Below are 24,486 nucleotides of genomic sequence, written 5' to 3'. Positions count from 1 at the left end.
GTTACCGAGAAATCCATTGTCTATCTCAAAAAATAAAATGGAGAGAATTCAATGTGTAACTAACTATTGGGGCTCTATCGGGGTGCGTACCCATGTAGTCAGGTGTGTCATGTGTGTTTGGATGCTCTTATTCATTGAATGTGTGTTGGACACACCCTCATTTGGGAGAAGATCTAAATCTCTTAAGTATTTTACCTAGGTTGCGTTTGGTAGTCATTCAAAAAAATATTTTCTGTTTTATGAAAAAAAATGGAATAAAGCATTTGGTGTCAATTTGATGTTTTTTGTTTTTTTTTATAGAATGACAAAACATTATTCCATCATCTCAGTTTCGTTCCAAATACAAAAAAAAAGTGAACAACTAAAGTAATCGTTTCTGAAACAGGTTCACTAAACACCATTTTTTTGTTATAAATTAGTATTTTGACACAAAAACTGAAAATCCTATTTTTGGCACGAAATTTCGTTTCTGAAACTGAATGACTACCAAACGCAGCCCTAGTAATTCAAACGAAACCTAAATTGTGTGCATTAACTATATCTCTAGTTAATAAATTAAAAATTGAATCATCAATCTGGATCAAATTGATCCCAACTAATATGATATCTACAGGCTAATTCTAGGGTTCTTAAACCCTCTCTCAATGTCCTTTGTTAACATGTAAAGTTTCAACTCAATCAGACTTTTATCGAGTGACAAAATAATGTTTTAAAATCTTTTGAAGTTAAGCCTTATATGAACATGCATGGGAGAATATTGGATAGAATTAAATCATCAAAATATTGGTACATGATCAATCCACATAATTTTATAAATATCCAAAGGATATAATTGTCATATAACATTTTCACAGGGATTCTTTTCAAGCGGATTGCTTAGTTGATTATATTCCCATTTATTAATTAAAGAATTAAAGAATCAGTTGGTCGGCTGTGGGCCTTCACCTTCGACACCGTATCCCTTTTTATAAGAGGTAAAGCTTTACTCATCTCTGTTTCTAGGACACTGGTCATCATTCCTTCTTATTTATATATTTCTCTCTCATGGTTAGTGCATAAATCACGCTTCTCTCTCTCTCTCTCTCTCTCTCTCTCTCATAAGCTTGAGCTAATGACATACATACAATGGATCATTCCAGATTAACAAACTATTGGTATCTCAAGCTGTTTCTTAGTTGTTACCATACACATGGAGGGGCACATGTTGTCATTCCACATCACCCTAGGCCCACATTTTAGTTTTTGTGGATTGCCCAGTTAATTGGTGCCATGTGGAGTTTTGATTTTGACTATTCAGACATTTGGGTGGACAGAGAAGCCTGTGATTTAGCAACCGCATCTCATGATATTGTGGGTGACCAAACCCAATATACGAGTGTTAAACTATCTATAGATAATGTCTCCCTAAATATGATGTCTAGAGGCTTATTTTCTTCCTCCTTCACTAGATCCAGCTTTTTTTCCGCTAAAAAAATATATGATTTTATCTAAATCAAAAATTTCCCAAGCTCCTTTTGAGCCAAATCAGATATGCAAGCTTCTAAGTTCATGATTCACAGTTATTTTATTTATTTTGGAAAAAAAAAAATTCAACTAAAGCGCTAGGATTGAGGTCAGCTACGAAGGGTACTGATTCAATTGGTGAGGATATATCCAACAACTCAAGACCATAATAGAATCAAGGTTATTAAATTTCGAATTCGAAGCAAGATTGGTCTAACCAATTTTGATTAGATTCCATTCGAAATTAGCTAGAATCGGTCACAGGTCGTTTCAACCCTAGAAATTGAGTATGAATTGGTCGATTTGACCTACATACAGGAGTATGATTTGAACACAAAAGATTCCAATTTGATCCCTTCCGCTGCGCTATTGAATTTCTACTAGTAGGTAGATTAACTTAATTAGCTTAAATAAAAATTTACTCATACCCAAATTTTCTTTTTAAATTCAATCAAATTTGACCAATTTTGAATTTTTAACACATCTTGTTCCTTAGGACCTTAGATTCATCATAGAAGTAAAAGAAGAAAGATCCTCATAATCAATCAATACAAATATATTCCAATTATGAATGGCCACCTTTTTGTAACTTATTAAAGGCAGTAATGGAGAATTGAAAACCCTTTAGCTCGAAGAAAAGGATTTCCATTTCCTAGTCACTCCTTGTGCCAGGACCACATCAGGGCCATTCAGGTCATTCGAATACCCCGGGTTCCTCATATATATAGTCCCCTTATACTTTCTTGTCCAGAAGGAAGCTCTCTGCTTTGATCTGTCTCTGTCTCAGTCAGAGATTGAAAGAAATAGCAATCAAAATCAGTCACAGTTGCAGATTCACAGATTCGTGATGGGGGATGAAAGAGAAACCCTGATACCAAAATCTGACAACAAGGGCTTCAATCGATGTATTTCTCACGCAGGAGATGAGTTATGCAGCTTTAGGTTGTGCCTTAAATGGATGTGTGTGGATCAGTCTAGTATATGGAGAGCTAGTCTGTCCTGGTCTCTCTTCCTCCTTCTATCGATCGTCGTTCCTCTCTTGTCTTACTTCGTCCTCGCTTGCTCAGACTGCGACGCCGAACATCACCGCCCTTATGACAGTGTTGTCCAATTGTCCCTCACCATTGTCTCTGCCGTCTCCTTCTTCTGTCTCTCCCGCTTTGTCCGTAAGTATGGTCTTCGCCGATTCCTCTTTCTTGATAAGCTTCGTGAGGAAAGCGAACAGGTTGGATTTGGATATATAGAGCAACTCAATGTGAGTTCCTTCTTCTGCTATTTTCTGATTCTGATTTTCTTTTCAAATGTTTTTTGTCCTTTGGGTTTCTTCAATTCAATTGTAGTTCAATGGGTGGGAGATCTTTCACTCAAAAGAGGGATTTTTTTTTTTTTTTTTTTTTTTAAATCATCTCTTTCTCCTCTTCTTCTGGAATTTTACTTGGATTTCCAATTTGACTGAAGCTCTGTTTACTTCGAAAAAGAAATGATTTTGGAATCTGGGTTCCTTCCGTGTTGCCTGTTGAGTTTTTGATTAAAATGTTTTACCATCAAACGTTTGATGATTATGGGTCTGCGTAATATTCAAAGACAGATAGAGTTCCCGAAATCCCATCAAATGCAGAGCCCTCTATGGCTCTATCCCAGTTAAATTGAATAGGGGTTGAACTCCCACCTGTAATCCAAGATTTCATTTGGTCAGATGGGCTCAAATAGTGAATAAACGGTAGTTTTCCGTTCTTTTATGAACACTGAGACGAGAATGGCTAACATTGTGATTGCAGAGATCATGGAAGCTACTCCTAGTGTTCGTCCTTCCTTGCTTCATTGCAGAGTGTGCCTACAAGATATGGTGGTACAGTTCAGGGGCAAGTGGGATTCCTTTCCTGGGAAACCAAATTTTGAGCGATGCTGTGGCATGTACGTTGGAGCTGTGTTCATGGTTATACAGGACTTCCATCTTCTTCTTGGTGTGCGTTTTGTTCCGGTTGCTCTGTTCTCTGCAAATTCTCCGTCTGCAAGACTTTGCCTTAGTTTTCCAAATTGAATGTGATGTATCGTCGGTGTTGAAAGAGCACTTGAGGATAAGGAGACATCTTCGGATCATAAGCCACCGGTACAGAGCATTTATATTGTTTTCTCTGTTGTTCATCACTGCGAGTCAGTTCGCTTCGTTGCTTATGACCACCCGCTCCACCGCAGTCGTCGATGTCTTCACTGCTGGTGAATTAGCTGTAAGCACTCCCTCCCCATCAATCCCCAACCCCAAGAGTGATTATTGTTAGCCGCGGGTGCTGCGGTGCGGCGAGCATCAGACGGCCGAGACGATATCGGCACACGCCCCGATGTCATTCCGGTCATCGGATGCTCGCCGCACCTGCACCGAGGATGTTTTCACACCCTCCAAGTGACAATACCGGTATCGGATGGAGGGTATGGGCCGATCCATATCGGGCATACTTGCCCGATACTATATCAGTGAAATGATTCTTATTAGAACATATCTGTCCAAAAAACAAAATTTTATTGAAAATCGTATGATACGGCTCAATACAGTTGGTATTAGTATCGATATTGGCAGAGACCGATACTAATATCGAGGGTGCTATGATGAATGTGTGGCAAGAGAGAGAGAGAGAGAGAGAGTAATGAATGATTGGATTAGAGTTGTTTTGGGGGTTACCTTGATCTATGGGTGTCAACGGGTTAGTCCGGATCAGTTTTTGTGTGGGAAGGCTGAAACCGAATCAATAAGGAAATTTCGATTTTGGTTTGGTTTCGATTTTGATGCGGTTTGGTTTCGGTTTGTTTTCGATTTCTTAAATCGATTTGTAATCAGGTTGGTTTCGATTTTTGGTCTAGGTTGGATTCGACTTTCCATACAAATGTATACAAAACTATGCAAAATTTGGTTCTTTTAATGAATTTTGGAGTGTTTCGGTTTCTTACCGGTTTGATTTTGGTTCGGGTTATGAGCCGATTTCAATTTGGTTTTGGGTTCATCTGGTTTTCGGTGTGGTTCGGTTTGATTTTGGGATTGCAATACTCCAAACCTAAACCGAACCAATAAGACTTCGGTTGGTTTGGTCCGAGCTATTATCGATTGGGTTTGGCCAATTTTAACGGTTCGACACCCCTACCTTGATCCAAGACATGCTTTAAGAATGTTGCTTAAGGTCATTTAGCCATGTCTAAAGGAGGCTTTAGGATGCCTCGATAAAAAGTGATTAGATTTAAATGGAAGGAACTAGAGGTGCTAGGGGCTAGGGGTAAGGGGCAGGCTAAAAATGACCAGGAGTGAGATTATTAGGAAAGACATGTACACTTTAGGTCTCTGACTTTGAAATGAACTCAAACAAAACTGTTTAGAGGGATAAGATCCATGCAGCCGATCCATTTTAGATGGGATATCATTGAGGTGTTGCTTTGCTTTGTTACAATTGACACCCTTCAAATTTGATGTTACTAATTGTTGAAGTTTTGTTGATTGGTGACAGTTATGCTCTATCACACTGGTGACGGGGCTATTAATCTGCCTACGAAGCGCCACGAAGATCACACACAAGGCACAGTCAGTGACATGTCTTGCGGCCAAGTGGCATGTGTGTGCCACCATTGATTCTTTCGATGGCACAGATAGTGAGACACCGGTGGCACATCCGCCGGCCCGACCACACGTACGTGATTTTCCTATCAATGCCAATGGAGAGTGGGAAGATGATGAGACTGCAGATGGTGATGATGAGTTGGACAACACCAATATGTTGATGCCTATTTATGCCCGCACCATCTCTTTTCACAAGAGACAGGCACTAGGTGAGCACCACCCAACCCTCCTCCTTGTTTGAAAATTGGTATCAAAATCCAACCTGAACCGGAATAGACCAAACAAAAGTGGTTCAAACCGAACGAATCCTTATTGGGCTGTTTTCGATTAGAGATTGGTAAAAGACCGAACCAGACCAGAACCAGTATCAGAACTATAATGATCCGACAAGGGAAAATTGATGAAAACCCTGGCCCAACTAGACCAAATCTGAAATAATTGAAACCAAAATTCAGCTTGACGGTTTGATTTTGGTTTGGTGTGTAGTCAATCAGTTATTGGTTTATAATCTGGCTGATGATAATCAGGTTATAAATAGCATTTAAACGGGCTATAAATGAGCGACAATCAAGCTAAATGGGCATTAGCAAATGGTTAGTAATCAGGTCGGGCCAGGCCAGACCTTGGGCAGTTTACCAACCGATAGGTCTGTTGTCGGGCTTTAATCGGTTAGGCCTATAGGTGCAGGCCAGCATTTGTCACACCTTACTAGTAATTTTTCTTTCCCAAGAGAATATAAAAAAGCTCTTGCTACTCAGGAAGAACTAAAGAAACTTTTGCTTTAAAATTTGATTAGGTTATTAAGTTATTAAAACTAAAATGAAGAGGGATAGATATGCCGCCAATATCAAGTATACTAGCGGATAGCACCAATAGGATCTCATGATGGAATATCATTCATGAAGGATGTGAGGGTCATTTCAAAAAAAGGGAAAAGAGAGAGAAACACAATGGGTGCTAGCATACTTGATATCAGCGGCATACCCAACCTTTTCCCTAAAATATATAAGATCTACTTTTAATGACTAATTGTTTAATACTAATATGTATTTTTGGGGTTTATGGTGGTGGTGGTGGTGGTGGGCAGTGACTTATTTTGAGAACAACAGAGCAGGCGTTACGGTATTTGGGTTCATGCTGGACAGGTCTACACTCAATATGATTTTTGGAGTGGAGATGTCTTTCGTCCTCTGGTTGCTTGGCAAGACCATAGCTATTTCTTAATTATTTTCTCTTTTATGAAAATTTCTTCCTCCATAAATTTTCCCACGTAAGAGAGAGAGAGAGATCACTATCGTTTGTGTGTGATTTTTGTTTTTTTTGTTCTTTTGTTTTTTTTTTTGTTTTTTTTTTTTGGGTTGGGTTTATTCTTTTATTGTAGATTCTTTCGACTTTCCTCCTTCGTTGTAAGAAAATGGAAGTATTGAGATAAAACTATGAGTGCAGATTTAGGCCTTTGGCCACCCAGGAAGCATCTAAAGGGATACTATTTCTTCCATCAATTCCATGAAGTTGCCTCTTCACCAGCGTTTTTAGGCATTAGTATTGTATCAACTATATATAGATTGGTACCGGTGGAGACTGATATAGATATGGATATTGATACAGATTAGTTGTATTACAGAAATGGTTTTTTCTTTATCAAAAAGTGACTTTTGATCTCAAATCAGCCTGAAACAGCGGATCTGTACCGATATTGTTAGGATCCATAATCCAAGTTGAGGATTAGAAATCTTGTTTTCACAGTGGAAACTCATTATTAAAATGGGTGTCTATATGTCACCATGACTTCTTGATTTCAAATCATGATGGCCGAGGAAATGCTATAGGTTTAGAAAATCCTTTTCCACTATGTAATGTGGGCCAGTGAGTGCAACTTGGTCCACTAGAAGCTTACAAGAAAGCATTAAAAGATATGTTATTATCATTTTCCATTTCATTGGGACAAGTCAGTTATTGCCCCCATGTGTATAGGCACAAGGACCACAGTCCCTTCACATACCATTTTGTAATTGAAGTTAGTAAAACAGTTTTTGCTAAAACTAGAGCAATTTTGAAAAATTCATCTCGGATATGGAACTTTGAGTAATCTTGAGCTAGATCCACCCATGAAAACAAAAAAAATTATTTTTCCCAATTCACCGAGATGCACCATCCTAAAATCCAAAATTTATATTTCCATCTGTATTAATTCTTTCCTTGTAACAGTAATTGCTTGACGCTGTTGGCGTTGGAGTGTGCTAAGCCCACACTCACCTAAGAGGTTTCGAGTTCGAATCTCCTGACTATTACTTTCCCCCTCCCCCCTCCCCCCTCTATGGTGCACACATCCAGAAAAAAACTTTCATTGCAGACATACATGATCAAATTTTTATTGCATGAGAGAGAGAGAGAGAGAGAGAGAGAGAGAGAGAGAGAGAGAGAAGCTTGAACCTGAAACCTCAAAATATTCTTGTATTCACACATATTTAGAAAACACAAACTGACAGAAACTTAGTTTACCCAAAAAAAAAAAAAAATACACTCAACAGTACCTTTTTTAAGTTGGCATATAGTGAAGTCCCAACACTGTACCCTTAGAACCTAATAGATGAAGCCATTGACAACATAAAATAATATCAAATTATCATAGCAGCCCACTGCATGCCATCCATTCCTTATTCATTATACTAAAGGAGAAGCTCAAGTCTACTCTCTGCACCATCCAAATCATACACTGCAACAGAAAACAAAATGAAGAAATTTGTCAGATTTTGCTTCAAACGAAGCCTAAGTAGCCATACGAGAGAGAGAGAGAGAGAGAGAGATTGTAATTACTTTTTGCAGTTGGTATTTTGGTTAATGGCTAAGTTAAGCTTGAGCTTGCAGAGCGAGGGGAGTTGCTTAACTCTTGCAGGTTTCACCCCAAAAGAAGGCCCAGAAGACTTAAAGCACTCGCACACAGCAACACGGCTTGCATGAGTGGAAGCCATCTTATTGAGTGCCTGTGCACTTGAGCAACACTGATCACTGGGCTTGGGAGGTCCCTCTCCCATCAAGAATGATCCACAAGGGATCAAAGCAGACACTGCATCCCCACACGATATGCAATTCACCTCTTGGCTCACCATCATAAACGCCACAACCAAAAGGCTCAAAACCCACACAGAACCTCCACCTCCACCACTACCACCCATCTTCCTCCTTCAAACTAGCTCAACAAACTCTTATGAGAGACTGAAACTAAGTTGGATTGAAAATTGATCAAGAAGGTCTTCTTAAATAGATGAAAAACTAAGGCTTAGAGCCTGTTTGATAACATTTCAAGAAAAGTGTTTCTATGTCTAGAAACGGTAGAAACGGAACAATAAGCGTTTGATAAAACCATTTCATTTCACTTGTTTTCAGAAATAGAAATTGAAATTTCTACCTATTTATGGATCAAGAAACGACCCTCTTGTTTCGTCGTTTCTGAAAACGACTCGTGGCCATTCTTTCGCTGGTTACTATCAACTTCCAGAAACATGACTTATCAAACACCTTCAATTTTGTTTCTATTTATAAAAAAGGAAATTTATGTTTCTGCCGTTTCTTGAAACAGAAACGATAGAATCGTTATCAAACAGGCCCTTAGTGACTGCAACATTGGTGTTGCTTCTTAAATGTTTCCTCCTCCTAGGGTCCCATTCATGAACCCCCATTATCATGTATTCATATTTAACAAAGTGGAAGAGAAACCAAGGGTTAGAAATACTAAAAATATATATAGGGATCTCATTTAGCTAAATGGCAGTAGATATGAATGAATTAATGAAATTTTGGGTTTGGTGCCAATTAATGCCCTATTACTTATAGTGGCCAAGATCTTAGGTAGAAATTTAATTTCCTTGGTACTGCTACTTACGTGGCTGCATGCTCATATTAATGAGTGCGGCATTGGCATTTCTTTCCCATTTTATATTGAGAAGTGTTAGATTTTAATATAAAAGCTGGAACTATTAAATGGAGGGGCTCAACAAGTATATAGAGGTACTTAAAATCCCAAAACTTAAATTAATATAGGATTATTCTTAGTACTCTTTCTCACATGTCGCTAGACTGAGTGTACACATGAATGTAATGTTTTCATTATGTATGAGTTCACCATCCAATCATTGTATACGTATGAATTAGTGAAAAAGGTATTGATTGATGGACTTGATTGGATAGAGTCCAATACCAGAGGTGATGTCTTTAATGGGTAATAGGTTTTTTTTCTAATTAACTACCTTCAAATGTTAAGATGCATCAATTGTTCTGTATAATAGGGTTGATCTATGCTCTCAAAGTCTCAATCTATAAATTGGTAACAATGCTCATTAATTGCAACCCCTAACTACTATTAACAATAGAACAGACAAGATCTACAGAAAGATAAGATTAAAGCTTTTACAGAGGAACATCTTCTTCAAATGTAATGGATCCAAGTATGAGTGTAGGTGGAATGATTATACACGTGGAAAAATACATGATGCTTTGATATCATAGACATTCAAATCTCTTATTAAAAAAAAAAAAAAAAAAATCAAACTATTAATTAAGAGTTGGTTGGGGGGCAGGGGTATTACCCCTAAAAAAAAGTGGTTGGAATGAACGTACAGTGGAAAGTCAAAATATCTATATATATATATATATATATATAATATAATATACACATACGTATAGGTACAAGTACAAGTACATGTTTGTTGGGTTCCTCTATTTAATGGGTTTGCTACCCTAGCCTCAAATAGCATAACCTTTTCTCATCAACCATTCCACAATGGGTTTAAGTATAAGAACCATCTGTTTGGTAAATTGGCAAATTTAGCCTTATTAATTTAATTTCTTGGACCCGGACGAGACATGATCACATGAATAGAAGAAGGCCAAGAGGCCCAGTGTATCCATATGTCACTAATTAATTTGGTAGATCAAACCTCTCACTTTAGCAGTTGAAATTAAAGAGGATATATGCATAATAGAAAGAGTGGATACCAATCCCATCACATACATTTCTGGTTCATAGCTGTTTTTAGGGTCCATTTGGCTAAAAGAAGTGATATATGAATAAAAGAAAATGGAGGCTCAGAAAACAATTCCAACCAAATATGGTAATGTTCGAATTTCTATTCATTAGTGTTAATGAGGAACATCGTGGTGGGCAAGCTAGCTGAGCTGCCCATAAAAATGTGGAATATCTGCATTGATGGCCTTGTGTTTAAAGTTTAAATGCTAACCAAACAGGTAATATCTGGTTATTATGGACACTCTGCATTGCCATTAGTGTGGGGTGAAAGATTTCTCTTATATAGGCAACGAGGGGAAACTCTCTCTTTTTTATACTTCTAGATTGAGAGGAGGGAGTGGGTTTGTTGGAATTTAAATTATTATAAGATTCAAATCATCTTTTGGTTTCGTGTTTTTTCATTTCATTTGACCATCTTTCTATCTTATTGTATGATCTCTCATATGTTTATCTCTATGTATTCTTAATGACCTTTTATATATTTACAAATAACACTTAATATGGTCTCTTTATTTTTAGGACTTTGTCTCTTCATTTTTGCGACTTTTTTACAACACTTTGTGAGAGTTTTTGTCTCTTCAATTTAAGAGACCTTATCTTTTCCTTTTTTTTTGTGAGAGATTTGAGTCTTTTATCTCTTCATTTTGAGGAACTTTACCTCTTCTTCTTCTTGAGAGACTTTGTCTCTTCATGTATTTTCTTGAAGTCTATTTTTTTTATAAATAGAGGGGATTTCTAGGCATTGTGACACACCAATGACCAATCACAAAGTTCACTCAAATTATGATGTGTTGTGAGGATTAAGATCTTGTTTTACTTTCATTTTGAGTGTCTTTACTTAAATTTCTTTTGAGTGTTTTATCTTTAGTTTGAGCATAACGTTGGAGTACTCGAAGGGGTCTAGCAGTTGAGTGCACAACTACTAGGGGTACCATTGGGCTATTTCATCTTGGAAGTCGATTTGTATCTCACCCGATTGCACCATTGGAGGCGTCTGCGATCTTAAGGAGTGTTAAATGACATGACTTAGCTCGTCTATTTTGCTAACGTATTTTGTTACAGGATTCCTAAGAGTTCGTAATTTGAAGATCTCTTAAAAGCTCAACAACTAAAGATAAGTGTGCTCTTTCAATATTTTGCCACTACTTTTTTCTATAAGGTTAGATATCGTGGTCAACTTATACAATATCTTTCATGTATGGTATTAGGATGACCTAATCGTCGTCAATCTCCCATTGTGGAACCCTGAACTTATGGGAGATATTGAAAATAAAGTTAGGGAAAAGGTTCTTTGAGATGACACTAGCACCATCTCTCTCTATCTCTCTTCTCCTCACATTAAACGACCTTGTTGCAATCTATCGAATGATATTGGTGTGCTTTTTTAGGCCACTTGTTCTTTTTATTTTTTTATGCCGCTTTTTCAAATAACCATTTCCCATGAAATTACGTTTGGTTCTATTAGGGTTAAAGCAATTAATTTGCTATGCTACCACGGTGTTATCACATGTGAAAGGGTGATTGAGGAGACTCAAACCTTTAAATGGCTTGGCTGAGCTGAAAGATTACGAGCTCCAACCCCTTCCCTCAACACCCCCACCCCCACCCAACAACCCCCCACCCCCCCAAAAAAAAAAAAAAAAAAAGAAGAAAGAAAGAAAGAAAAAGAAGAAGATACTATTAAGTTATCAACATTGTACCAGTTGTGCCAGCCAAAAAAAAAAACATTCTTTGATGGATCTAAGACCTATTCCATTTACTTGAACTTGTGTTTAAAGAAGAGAAGAAATTTAACAAGAGAAAAAAAGGTGCATGAGGCACGAATTAATTATATCAAAAGTTAAGAAGTATTCCATGTCATCTAGGGATACCATCTCAACCATTTAAAAAATCTATAATTAAAATGTCTAGAAATTGTCCAAAATAAAGAAATTAATTATAAGGGTATATCATATATCTATGACTTATAACACTTCTCTCTTGATTTACAAAATTTTATCGATTTTTTTTTTTTTTTTTGTCACATTGTAGAATAATGTGACGAGTTTGACACTTGAACATGGGGTATTTATTCAGTTGTTAAATTTTATACTCAAGTCACATTTATATTCTACCATATTATTTATTTTATTTTTAGGATATGTAATTAATAGTTTCATTAATAAAAAAAGTTACAATTGAGAATACATACAATCGTTAGAATCAAAATTTTAAATATAAAAAAACTCATGTGAAAAATTAGAAGGATAAATAAATGATGATCTCCACATTTCCAAAAGGTATAGAGGCAATGTGATTCGTTGGTTGAGCTCCTCAAATATTGGATTGAACATGGGTCATTCACATATATGGTCCCTCATGTATTAGCATGCATTTTTAATGTATGTTAATGCACATTTCTAATATTTCAACCATTGCCATGCACTCTACCATAGTCGTAAATTCTTAGAGCTCTATTTTACCACTTGGCAAGCTCAAACATTATGATCAATGGGACTATCTATCCACAAAAGTTGAGTCCAACCGACATGTCATGTGCCAGATTCTTGGCCTGACAAGATAACCAACTGAACTCTTTATCATTTTGAAACTAAAATGATTGAAACAGACCAATAAGATTGACTAATAATAGGCTAATAAGGGACCACTAAAAGGAACCAATAACGGAGCTTAGCTGGCTTGACTTTTGTATATCGATCACCTTTACTGATTCGGTTTCGACCTGACCTGACTAGCCTGGTGGTTTGGCCCGGCTCGGCCCAGCCCGATATATATATATATATATATATATAAGAAAAGGGTTGGGTTCGGATCACCCACCCAATTATTATTCTGGGAAAATTACTTGATTACTCATTTTTGAGTTTCTTTTTATAAAATTACCCATACAAAAGTTTAGTTAACAAAAATACCCAAAATTAGGTTTCCCTTTACGAAATTATCCACCTAAAGTTTAAGTTAACAAAAATATCCAAAATTGAGTTTGAGTTTACAAAACTACCCACTCAAAGTTTTAATAATAAAAAAAATATAAGATTATATGTGGAAGATAAACAATCACTATTTTGGGTAGTTTTATAAACTCAAATCTGATTTTGGGTATTTTTGTTAACTGAAACTTTGAGTGGGTAGTTTTGTAAATCTAAACCTAATTTTGTGTATTTTTGTTAACCAAAACTTTTTGTGGGTAATTTTTTAAAGGAAAACCAAAAAGTGGATAATCATGTAATTTTTCGTATTATTTTTGTAGGTGATCTGTGCTCCAGTTGAAGAATCAACACCCAGGATCCGAGAGTGCTAAAAAAGTCCATGGGCCATGAGCGGATCTACCGATGGGCCCCCCTTTGTAACTCACGGGAAGGCGTTTCTCAGGTTGCTTCTAAAAGGGAAAGCATTCCATAGAATTTCAGGGAGAAAATATCCTGTCATGCACTTGACCACCAAGTTCTATACTCTTTTGTGTGCCTTAACCTTAATCATCTTATCCTGGCCATGGGCCCTTATTACAAAAGCCTGATCTTGACAGAACCGTCCCCCTGAGAAGATCGGGCGGCTGTAAATATGTTACACCATAGTTCGGTGAGTTTACTGGACAAGATATCATCGGCCTTGCCCCTCACAGACGCGCGAATACTCTTAAAAACGTCATCCCTCGAATATCCCTCTTTTTCTTTTTCCCTCTTCGAACTTCGAAGTTCGAATCAAATTTCTTGATTTCTAAATTTCAAAATCTAAGATAGAATTGCTTAGCTTAGATTATCAGTTCTTCTTCTTATGGAAATTCTTGCGAGTCCGATCGAATTTTGTTCAAAGGAGAATCAAAAGATATATCAAGAATGGTTTAATTTCGTGGACTCAGGTCTGTCCTCTCATTTCTATATTTTCCAACTTTCCTCTAATATTTCTGTAATTAATGAATCTCTTTTTTTCTCTTAGATCAAAAAATTATTAATTTCAATCTATTTTTTGTTCATTTCCTCTGCAGATAACGATGGACGCATCACGGGGAACGATGTCACCAAGTTCTTCGCCATGTCCAATTTATCTCGACCAGAACTCAAGCAGGTTTTTTTTCTTCATTTTTTAACTTATTAACTTACTCATTTTCTTCATCGAGAGGTTTCATGATTCGAAAAACTTATGAAACTCTAGATTGTAATGCTGTGGAGTATGGACCAAAAGGGTGTATTGCATTATCATATTTCCTGGGTTTATCCCTCTGAAACCCCTGAACTAACTTGGTTTTACATAACAACTATGAGTTACATTTTGTGTTACCTATGCCTCAAGGGCCATTCTTTTTCTATATTACAATTCACTAATTTATTTTCCCAGAAGTTGTAGAGTCAGTCCACATGCTTACTTATATTTAGGGAAGGGACTGGATAATAATTTACTTCATATTAACTAGCCAAATGATCTTGTTGCATTACTGCGTCTCTTTACACGTGCCTGTTTGTGTGTTAATTAATTTCTATTTAGGTGCCTAGGATGTTTATTATTTGTTTTCTGTCTAACTCATAGGGAAGTATATGATGGATTTTTTTCCTGTGGTTACCATGTCTGTCAATAATTTGGTTTTGATTGCCTTATAATTAGCTGATATTTCTTGTTTAATTACTTCATAGGTGTGGGCAATTGCTGATTCCAAACGTCAAGGATTCCTTGGGTTTAATGAATTTATTGTCGCAATGCAGGTTATGACATACTAAACTCTTTATATTTTAGCATTTTTGACAGAAGCTATTGCTTACTAACTTCCTGTTATGAACAGCTAGTTGCATTAGCACAAGCAGGGCATGAAGTTACACAAGATATTATTCGCAAAGAAGGTAAACAGAGGAGCACATTTTAGCTTTGTCCTTTTTAACAGATATTTAGCATTAAATTATCAAAAGAGGGGAAAAAGTGGATATTGGGCATTAGTGTTTGATTTGAATTGTAGACTGTTTATGAGAATGTTTTTGTGTATTCATAATAATTTCTATTTATCTTTTTAACTTGGGATTTTCTTTAAATCTTTGTTTATTACTCGGACATGGCTTATTTCATTCTTCTTCTTTTACAGTTGAACCTGAGAATATAAAACCTCCGGTTATGGAAGGGTTGGATGTTTTACTAGCTGTATGTTTGCAGTTTTATATGTTCAGAGCTTATGCCCAGTTAGGTGTTTGATTGAGCTTTCTAACTTATTTTCTCATTTTTTTCTGCCCCCAGAAAAGTAAGCGTTCACCCAAAAAAACAGAGCTTGAAGTAAATGGTAAGAAGCTTTCTTATGTTTCATAAATATAAGGGGTATTGAATTTTCAATCTTTGGTTCTAATTTTGCAAGCTGGTACTGATGCAGCAGCTCTTTCACCCCAAGCATCACAGACGGCTCAATGGTTTAATTCGAAATATTCTAAAAAGGTAAGGTTTCATTATGTCATCAATGGTCTTGATGGGGTCATTTTCCAGATTTCTCATTTTTTATTTTCTCTTTTCCCTTATTATATTCTTTAGATATCTTTCCTTGCAGTTCCTGTACTTAATTGTAGACACCCCCCCCCCCAAAAAAAAATAAAAATAAAAATAAAAATAAAAAACAGTTCCTCTCTAATTTTCTCTTAGTAGGAATTTTGAAAATCTTCTTGGATGATGCTAACTTCATGCCATTTCTTAGGGAATGTAGAGAATGTCAAAACTGGTTTCATCAGCTAACAAGAATATGCTTGATTAAAGAGTTAAATATTCTATGTGAATTGATTAATTAAATGGATCCTCATTTTAACCTGAGAGACGATAACATTTTGCTGAAATGAAAAGGGGTATGTAACCTTTCATAAACTCTTTATGATGATCAAGTTATCAACTTCAAGTATATATTTTACTGATAAGCAGTAAAATTCTTTACTCTCCTCCATGGCTCTACGCAAGTAATTTTGGTGGATTAACTGGAAAAAAAAAATTTCCCTTGAGCACCTTCATCATAAATTCATGTCATTCTCCCAATATTGTTCTATTTAACCATTTAAATAACCCAGATTCTTGGATTCCCTGCCAAATAGTGATCTATGAATCTGAGATACAGATTCCTTTTTTCAGTTGACTGACCTGTAAGCCAAGAAGAATGTCAACTCACCCACCATTGACAATTCAAACTCAGTCTTCATATTTTTTGGCAGACTTCATCTCTATAGCCACCAAAAATGATGTCGTCAGCATACACAAGCTGACTATCATCCTCTATCGTCACGTACAAGTTGTCTACAATTCCTTTGATAAAGCCTATCTTCTGAAGAGATGTGTTCAACCTAGAATACAACGCTCTTGGACCGTGTTTCAACCCATAAAGTGCTTTCTTTAATATGCACAGCATATCTGGGTTATCTCCAAGATGGAAACCATCCGGCTACTCAATATAGACCTCCTTCTCAAGAATATCGTTAAAAAATGTTGACATCAAACCCATCTGGTAAACCTTGAAACCTCTGTAGACTGCCAATGCCAGAAACATGTGAATAGATTCAAGTCTAGCCACTGATGCGAAAGTCTCATCAAAATCAATGCCTTTGACTTGAGCATAAACCTTGCATACCAGTTGTTGGAAACATCTTGGTCTTTTTAGAAGCAATATATACTCACAAATGTGTATGGCATGGCTTAGGGAGTTGGCATGATGAGATGGACAAGGGCTGGAAAGGAGGCAAAGGTTGAAGGTGTAGTGCGGTGATTGGTAGGGATATTTGCAAGGTGCTGAACCTTCATGAGAGTTTTGAGTTGTCTTCGATGCAAAATCAGTTGAAGCTTAAAACTAAAAGACTCTGGCCTTACGATTACACTTTACAATGCCTCAAGAATTGGTAAATCTGAGTTCGGATGAGGAAGTTATAATCTCGAATGAAGATGTAGCATATTGTGTCCACAATTCTGTTTATGCACATGCTATGACTTCATGAGATTTTTCAGTTGTGTTACTTGCAGATTTGTAAAACCTCGAAACATGAAAGTTGTAGATCTTTGAGTCCACTTTCCAACGGCGCCAAAATTAGATCATTCCAACATATGATATATACTCTTTGGATGTCTTTTGAGATGAAAAACTCCTAGTTTGAGCCAGAAATGGGAGAGAGACTTTGAGAGAGGAGAAAAGAGAGACCATTCCATGCTACAAGAGTGATTGATTGAAGCCAATGTCTCTCTGAGAAGTTTGGAAAGAGCGATATTTCACCATCTGATGCTGCAAGAATGGGAATCTGAGAGGAGAACAAGCACTGCAAGTTCTTTTCAGTTTGGGTTACCTCAAGAGAGGTAACTTGTGATTTTGCAAAGATCACGGCACACATTTTTTTTTGGGGGGGGGGGGTTTGAATTAGTGACCTTTAAAAAATCCTGCAATCACACTACTTGCAGTAAAACAGATTGGTTGGCGCTGACCTTTTTAAACAATCACACACAGTTGTATACAACACCTTTGACTCTCAAGTCTCAACTACATGTATTCACAAACATGTAGCAAGGTCTGGCCAGTGTGCGCAAATATCCAGCATTGAACACACTTCAAATATATTCATACAGTCACACCACATGAGATAGGATATTTACATGGTTCGGCAATGTGCCTACATCCACAGAGCAATGCCCTAAAAGGGCTTCTGTATTGCACAATATACTACCACTATTTTGATCCCTACAACGACCCTGAAGCACCTACCCTTTTTACAATCTTTTGCACCTACAGAAGAAAAGGACTACAACCCTAAAAACAACCAAGCACCTAATTGATAGTGATTACAAGAATAATCAAAGTAATAAAGAAAACCCCAATCCTCAATACCTTCAATGAACTAGGAATATTTAATCACCTATCCTTGAACAAAATAAGAAGGGTTTGTAATGTTATAAGTTACCTCCATTGAAGTAACCCTAACTGAAAAGAACTTGCAGGCCTTGTTCTCCTCTCAGATTCAGCTTCTTGCAGCATCAAATGGTGAAATCTCAGTCTCTCCGAACTTCTCAGAGAGACGGGCTTTAATCAATCACTCTTGCAGTATAAAATGGCATTTCTCTCTCTTTTCTCCTCTCTCAAGCTCTCTCTCACATTTCTGGCTCAAAATATAGGAGTTCTTCATCTCATAAGATATCCAAAGAGTTTATATAATAGGTCAAAAGGCAGTTAAAAAGGAGGATCCAATGAGATCCGTCAATTTGGAATCTTCTCTGTTTGGCCTTCTATTGCTTTGCGCATCGATTGGAAAATTTTCATCTCTCACTCTCTCGATGTTGGATTGATTTGATTCTGATGCCATTGGAAAGAGGTCTGAAAGATCTACAGCTTTTATGATTTGGGCTTCTACAAATTATACAAGTAAGACAGCTCAAAAATCTCATAAAGTCACTACATGTGCTGAAACGGAATTCTGTGCACCATGCACGTCATCTGCGTTCGAGATCATAACTTCCTCATCTGAACTCAGATTGGCCCAATTCTTGAGGCATTGTAAAGCTTACTTAAGGCTAGAGTCTTGTAATTTTGAGCTTTAACTAATTTTGTATCGAAGATAACTCAAAACTCTCATGAAGGTTCTTCACAATCACCGCACTTCGCCCTTAAGCTTTGCCTCCTTTCCAGTCTCTGTCCACCTCATATTCTTGGATTATGTAAAGGTTTCTGTTTGCATAGTAGCTGGTATAATCTGGAGGTTTATACACCTCTGGCATTTATCTACCAGAACTGAGTCTTGTCATGATTACCTGCCATAAATTGAACTTATCTCAACTGTACTAATGCCTAAATTTAATTGATTACCTGCCATAAATTGAACTTATCTCAACTGAATTAATGCCTAAATTTAATTCAGCTACTGTGCCTTCATCACTCCTTTCCTTACGGCATGACCTCAGACTTGGAAAATTACCAAAAGACTGAATTTTCTTGATGAATATGAAGTCTGGGGACTCCTAATTGTTGTAGGATTACAGTTAGAAACTCCCCAATTTCAAAACAGAACAATTTAAGATCAAATGGTTTTGCTAAGCATATAAAAGAGAAACCATAGGTTAGCCATATGCCAGTACAGTCAAGTGGTCAAACAAATCCAACATCCTCAGACTCCCAAAATAGAAGTCTGAGAGATACTTAAATTTCGCTAATTTGACTTGGCTAGCTAATTTGCATCAAGATGGAACGAGCAAGATTGATAAACACTATCGATCATGTCAGAGTCTAGGAGACTGGAACTTGGTGTAATATCTTTGTGAACAGAGGCAAATGGTTTGTGAGTCCTTACCGTAAAGGTGTAAATAGGATGGAAACCTTCCCTAGGACTATGGTATATCCCATTACTTCTGAGAAAATGAACAGAAAGTGGATCAAGCTATCAGATTTTTACAAATATGTGATTCCAAATACTCCTAATTGCTGGCTTTTGATAAATTTTGTTTATCCACTTGCGTAATAGAAAAGATTTGATTTGTTTTATCTTATATGGTTTTCCTATTCTTGGTAAGGGTGTCAATTTCAAACCTAAACTGAATTGATTCGTTTAAACCAGAACCACTAAACTGATTATTATTCGATTTGGTTTTGGTTTTTACGTATTGTAAGAGATAAACCGAATAACCAAACTGTTGAACCGAATAAAACAAACAAAACTATAGCCAAACTGATTACCATAACAGAAAAGCAGCAACAAACTGAAACAAACCATTGATAAACTGTATAATTGGAACCAGTTACAAACCAATTAACCGGAATCGGTTAATAACGGTTTCAGTTTGATAACTTGAAACCGATTAATAACTGGTTTGGTTTCAATCAAATACAACATGAACCAAATAGAACTGATCCATTTAAACCAGAACCAAACTGATCATCACCCTAAGTTCTTGGTTATTTTGAATGGTTTATGGAATTCTTCAATACCAAGGATTATCTAGGATGTGGTAACCTTACCAACATGTGTACCTGCATTAAAAAAAAAGGGGGGGGGGGCGTACTCAGTGCCCGAGGCTCCTGCCACTGTGGGGTCTGGGGAGGGTCATAATGTACGCAGCCTTACCTGCATTAAATGACCAATTTTTGTGTTATATTTTTTTGGGACCTGATTGTGGAGTGCTTTACACTAATCTATCCCTTTGAATGCACTTTGTCACTTCCCCTGTACAATGGCAATCACACACTTGACTGTAACAGTAGTCTGTCATGTAAGGAATAACCTTTGCTTTTGCAGCTGGTTGTTGACTTTATTTACATTTAGCAAACTATGTTTCCTTTATTCTTCATTCATAGCTTATGATTGGTTTTTGCCTCTAAATTGCTCATTTTTCCTATTTTTATTCTAATTGTAGTGAATTTTTCTTTCCTCTTCTCATTACCCTTATGCATGCTTAGGTTCCTTTAAGTGCAGTTACATCAATAACTGATGGCTTGAAGCGGTTGTATGTTGAAAAGCTGAAGCCAGTGGAGGTTACATATCGGTTTACTGATTTTGTATCTCCTTTGTTGGTGAGTGGACCATTATTCTTACTTTTGTTTCATAGGAAATGCTAGCCCAAGCATGTGATATTATGATGGCATGGATTGCAGCCTTACTATGGGCGCATCCCATTATTGGCACGGGACCCACTGCATGGCTGCAATCTATGCCATTGCCATTTTGCGGGCGCATTAGGATCGTGTTATCCTTGTTTTAGTTAGATGTTAGTAAATGTCCAATTTCAGTATGTTTTTATCTTTCTTTCAGGGAAGAGGTAGATGATGTTTTTCTTGCTGAGATATATATTTTATATTTTGAAGCTTTGATAAATGATAGGTATTGCTTTTGATTATCCAACTTGCAGACAAATAGTGATTTTGACGCTAAGCCCATGGTTATGCTTTTGGGTCAATATTCAACTGGGAAAACCACATTTATAAAGCATTTGCTTAAAAGTAGTTATCCAGGTGAGTTAAAACTATTCCTTTTTCCTTATTTTCTTCTTCTTACTTTTTAGTTTTTCTGTTCTTTACTTGACATTTCCTTAATTCTCACAGGAGCTCACATTGGACCTGAGCCTACAACCGACAGATTTGTTGTTGTTATGGTATCTTCAAATTTACTTCTTTATTGCTTTTATCCCTAACCTACCAAGTTTAAATTGGAGGAATCTTATTAATTTATGTTTCATTACGATTAAAAATTCACCTTATTTATTTATTTTTCTCTCTGTGTGTGATTGAGTGGGTAGCTTCCTCTAACGGAATTGAAGAGGATGCTGTTAATAAACTTAGAGCAGGGTGATTTGTGAAGTGTCATTTGCATGATCTATACTATTAAAACTAGAAGGAATTTTTGTGAGACAGCTATAATCAGATAGTAACGTTTATGGATCAGATAGTAACGTTTATGGACCTGAATGTTGGTAATAAAGGAAAAAGAGGAAAAAAAATTACAAGAATTGCTCAACTAGGGTTTTGAGCTGTTGCGTTGAAAGAAATAAGGAATGTTAAGATGGGTAATGGCAGGAATAGGAAGAATAAAATTTGAATGAAATACATTCAAGGAAACTTACAGATAATATCTATTGGTGAGAAGATGAGAGACAGCGCAAAGTAGTGAAATGGTGCAAATACATGGGAAAGGGACAAAGGCAGGGGGTAAAAATGGCATAGGTTGAAATGGTAAGAAAGACATCAGAATTTTTTAGCTAACAACAAATTGGGTGTAAATAGAGACGAATTGTGATAATTCATGCTGCCAACTCTATTTAGTTGGGGAAAGGCTTAGTGGGTTTACTTGAGAGTGAGAGTAGATTCCTCAGGGATGTGGGACTGTGAAGGGATTTATTAATAAATCATGCAGAAAAGAGTGATAATCATTAATTCTCGAAGAGTTTCTCTTCCAATGTGGTCTCCTTTAACGTCTTAGCTTATGGGGTGCAATCTCTTGGTGCAAATATGTTTGTTAGACTTGCAAAATTAATGAGTACAATTTCTGGTTTGAGTTAGAAATTTGAAATGGTGTTCAGATTTTCAATAGCCAATGTCGTAGATTTCTATTTTTTTTTTCCCCCTTTTATATATACGCCAAATTTGCTCATATCTTCATTGTTCACTAGCTTATTCTATTTGTAAACATAGTCAGGTCCTGATGAAAGAAGTATCCCGGGTAACACTGTTGCTGTTCAAGCAGATATGCCATTTAGTGGTCTCACAACATTTGGAACCACATTCTTATCAAAATTTCAATGTTCCCAAATGCCACATCCAGTGAGTAATTAATGTTATTAACTTATCATTACTTGATTATTTTCTTTATGTCGTGTTAAGAACTTACATTTCTTTTATATGTTACAAGCTACTAGATCACATTACATTTGTGGATACTCCGGGAGTTTTGTCTGGAGAAAAGCAACGAACACAACGCAGCTATGATTTTACTGGTGTTACATCATGGTTTGCTGCAAAGTGTGACCTTATTCTTCTTTTGTTTGATCCTCATAAGCTTGACATCAGTGATGAGTTCAAGCGTGTAATTGGATCTCTACGTGGCCATGATGACAAGATACGTGTGGTTCTAAACAAGGCAGATCAAGTTGATACTCAACAAGTAAGGCATCTTAGCTGTTTAGTCTCCTGTCTGTCAATCTTTTTCATATTGACCAATAGACAGTTACTTTCCGATAGTGGTCCTTGTAGAAACATTCTAACGTTATTACTGGATTGTATCATGGTACTATGTTGTAGCTGATGAGAGTTTATGGTGCGTTGATGTGGTCACTTGGTAAAGTTTTGAATACTCCTGAGGTCATGCGTGTTTATATAGGGTATGCTTTTAATCTCTCTTTAAGATTATTTTATGTTTAATAGATTCTGTAAATCTTTGTTTTACAAACCTACATCTATGTGGACATTCCCAGCTTTAGGGAAAGTATAGTTGGCTCTTGTTACAATCTATAGAGCTCTAGGATGAAGTAGGAAGAACCTGCTTAATGGGTGACACCTAACTAATTCATGGAGTCTATGCTTGACTATTTGAGAATTTGTTTCCCTTTATAGTTAATTACTAGGGGTACTTGTTTTATTATCTTATGTTTCTGTTGAAGGACCTCGATTTTATAGTTCTTAAGATCTCCTTCAAAGGATTTGGAGTTTGGTGTGAATCTATCGCTGATTACTTCTGAAATACTAACTGAAACTTCTACTAGTCTATTACCCACTTCGAATATGAGGTGTCCACCTAAACGTTGGTTTAGGAAATATTCTTTCTGGTTCACCTTAACCTGAATATTATCTAACAAAGTTATGCAAAGGTTAATTTTAGCAACTACTTCCATTGACAGCTCATTCAATGACAAACCAATTAATGAGGCAGTTGCTGGTCCAACTGGTAAGGAACTTTTCGAGAAAGAACAGGATGACCTTCTCACGGACTTGAAAGATATTCCGAAGAAGGCTTGTGATCGCCGGGTATGTTCTCTTTTTTCTTATTTTGATGTGGTTTCACCTCTAAAATGGAAGAAGCATATGATTGTTTCTTGTCACTTTGCTACATGACAATCAAACTGTGTAGTGACATCAATTAAATTTCAGATCAATGAATTTGTAAAACGTGCGAGATCTGCTAAGATTCATGCCTACATAATCAGCCATCTTAAGAAGGAAATGCCTGCAATGATGGGCAAAACCAAGGCCCAACAGAAACTAATCGATCATCTTGAAGATGAATTTGGAAAGGTCCAGAATCTCTCCTCCATCCTATCCCATATGCATGTGTTTTGTGTCCATCATGTGCATGCACTTTCAAGGCTATCATGTGCTTGGATGCATCTAAGATTTGTATTGTGCTGATTTCTTTTGTGTTTTAATTTTTTGGTTTCACTTTTTGTGTTCTATTTAAGCAGATCCAAAGAGAGTTTCATCTACCAGCTGGAGATTTCCCAAATGTTGAAGAATTCAGGGAGGTCTTGAGGGGTTATAATTTTGATAAGTTTGAGAAATTGAAGTCTAAGATGATACAAGCTGTTGACAATATGCTGGCTTATGACATCCCTGACCTCCTCAAAAACTTTAGAAACCCCTATGGCTGAGTAATTTTCATTTAAACTGATAAAAAAGGATTAGAAGAAGGAAAGAAGGTGGTAAAGCTCAAATCCTTGCCATATTAAGCTTCTATAACCCGACCCCTATCCTGTATTTTTACTGTTTTTTTGCTACCCAAATGTGTACTTTCCAAATGATTCCAAGGACCTGGTTAGAAGTCAATGTTGAGTGGAGTTGTTATGTCTATATCTTAGTGAGGGTGGTAGCAAGGAATTGGTATAAATCTCATATATTAGCTTATAGTGGCCTTGTATCTAATGCAATATTGACTATCTTTTCTTATGAGCTTCCTGC

The 24,486-nt window shown here is 36.6% G+C and overlaps 3 protein-coding genes across 4 annotated transcripts; 2 read left to right on the top strand and 1 right to left on the bottom strand.

Moving 5' to 3' along the window:
- Nucleotides 1-2,241: 2,241 nt before the first annotated feature.
- On the top strand, nt 2,242-6,643 carry LOC122069647. The gene is made up of 4 exons (XM_042633699.1): nt 2,242-2,758; nt 3,282-3,731; nt 4,995-5,313; nt 6,192-6,643. The coding sequence occupies exons 1-4, from the start codon at nt 2,351-2,353 to the stop codon at nt 6,326-6,328; spliced, it is 1,314 nt and encodes a 437-aa protein (XP_042489633.1). The 5' UTR covers nt 2,242-2,350; the 3' UTR covers nt 6,329-6,643.
- Nucleotides 6,644-7,531: 888 nt separating this feature from the next.
- LOC122069648 (non-specific lipid-transfer protein A-like) lies at nt 7,532-8,349 on the bottom strand. The gene is made up of 2 exons (XM_042633702.1): nt 7,922-8,349; nt 7,532-7,820 (listed from the first exon to the last, which is right to left on the bottom strand). The coding sequence occupies exons 1-2, from the start codon at nt 8,278-8,280 to the stop codon at nt 7,814-7,816; spliced, it is 366 nt and encodes a 121-aa protein (XP_042489636.1). The 5' UTR covers nt 8,281-8,349; the 3' UTR covers nt 7,532-7,813.
- Nucleotides 8,350-13,779: 5,430 nt separating this feature from the next.
- On the top strand, nt 13,780-24,474 carry LOC122069645 (EH domain-containing protein 1-like). 2 transcript variants are annotated; one of them, XM_042633697.1, is made up of 16 exons: nt 13,780-13,989; nt 14,116-14,195; nt 14,759-14,827; nt 14,905-14,962; nt 15,199-15,254; nt 15,348-15,390; nt 15,481-15,539; nt 20,503-20,616; nt 20,952-21,054; nt 21,145-21,194; nt 22,231-22,359; nt 22,448-22,699; nt 22,837-22,916; nt 23,433-23,559; nt 23,683-23,826; nt 23,994-24,474. In XM_042633697.1, the coding sequence occupies exons 1-16, from the start codon at nt 13,905-13,907 to the stop codon at nt 24,177-24,179; spliced, it is 1,635 nt and encodes a 544-aa protein (XP_042489631.1). In that variant the 5' UTR covers nt 13,780-13,904; the 3' UTR covers nt 24,180-24,474. The 2 variants fall into 2 exon arrangements, with proteins under 2 accessions (XP_042489631.1, XP_042489630.1); XM_042633696.1 differs by having other exon boundaries at nt 15,478-15,539.
- Nucleotides 24,475-24,486: the final 12 nt, after the last annotated feature.

Source organism: Macadamia integrifolia, unplaced genomic scaffold, assembly GCF_013358625.1.
Source record: "Macadamia integrifolia cultivar HAES 741 unplaced genomic scaffold, SCU_Mint_v3 scaffold688, whole genome shotgun sequence".
NCBI classification, from domain to species: Eukaryota; Viridiplantae; Streptophyta; class Magnoliopsida; order Proteales; family Proteaceae; genus Macadamia; species Macadamia integrifolia.
The sequence above is the reverse complement of the archived record's forward strand: the minus strand, read 5'-3'. Positions and strand labels throughout refer to the sequence as shown.

Excerpts from the sequence above, each read along its gene's own strand:
- LOC122069647 (XM_042633699.1), top strand. The coding sequence starts at position 2,351 with ATGGGGGATGAAAGAGAAACCCTGATACCAAAATCTGACAACAAGGGC. Across the intron at positions 2,759-3,281 it reads GATATATAGAGCAACTCAAT|AGATCATGGAAGCTACTCCT; the intron begins GTGAGTTCCTTC and ends TTGTGATTGCAG. Across the intron at positions 5,314-6,191 it reads TCACAAGAGACAGGCACTAG|TGACTTATTTTGAGAACAAC; the intron begins GTGAGCACCACC and ends GGTGGTGGGCAG.
- LOC122069648 (XM_042633702.1), bottom strand. The coding sequence starts at position 8,280 with ATGGGTGGTAGTGGTGGAGGTGGAGGTTCTGTGTGGGTTTTGAGCCTT.
- LOC122069645 (XM_042633696.1), top strand. The coding sequence starts at position 13,905 with ATGGAAATTCTTGCGAGTCCGATCGAATTTTGTTCAAAGGAGAATCAA. Across the intron at positions 13,990-14,115 it reads GTTTAATTTCGTGGACTCAG|ATAACGATGGACGCATCACG; the intron begins GTCTGTCCTCTC and ends TTTCCTCTGCAG. Across the intron at positions 21,195-22,230 it reads ACAGATTTGTTGTTGTTATG|TCAGGTCCTGATGAAAGAAG; the intron begins GTATCTTCAAAT and ends TTGTAAACATAG.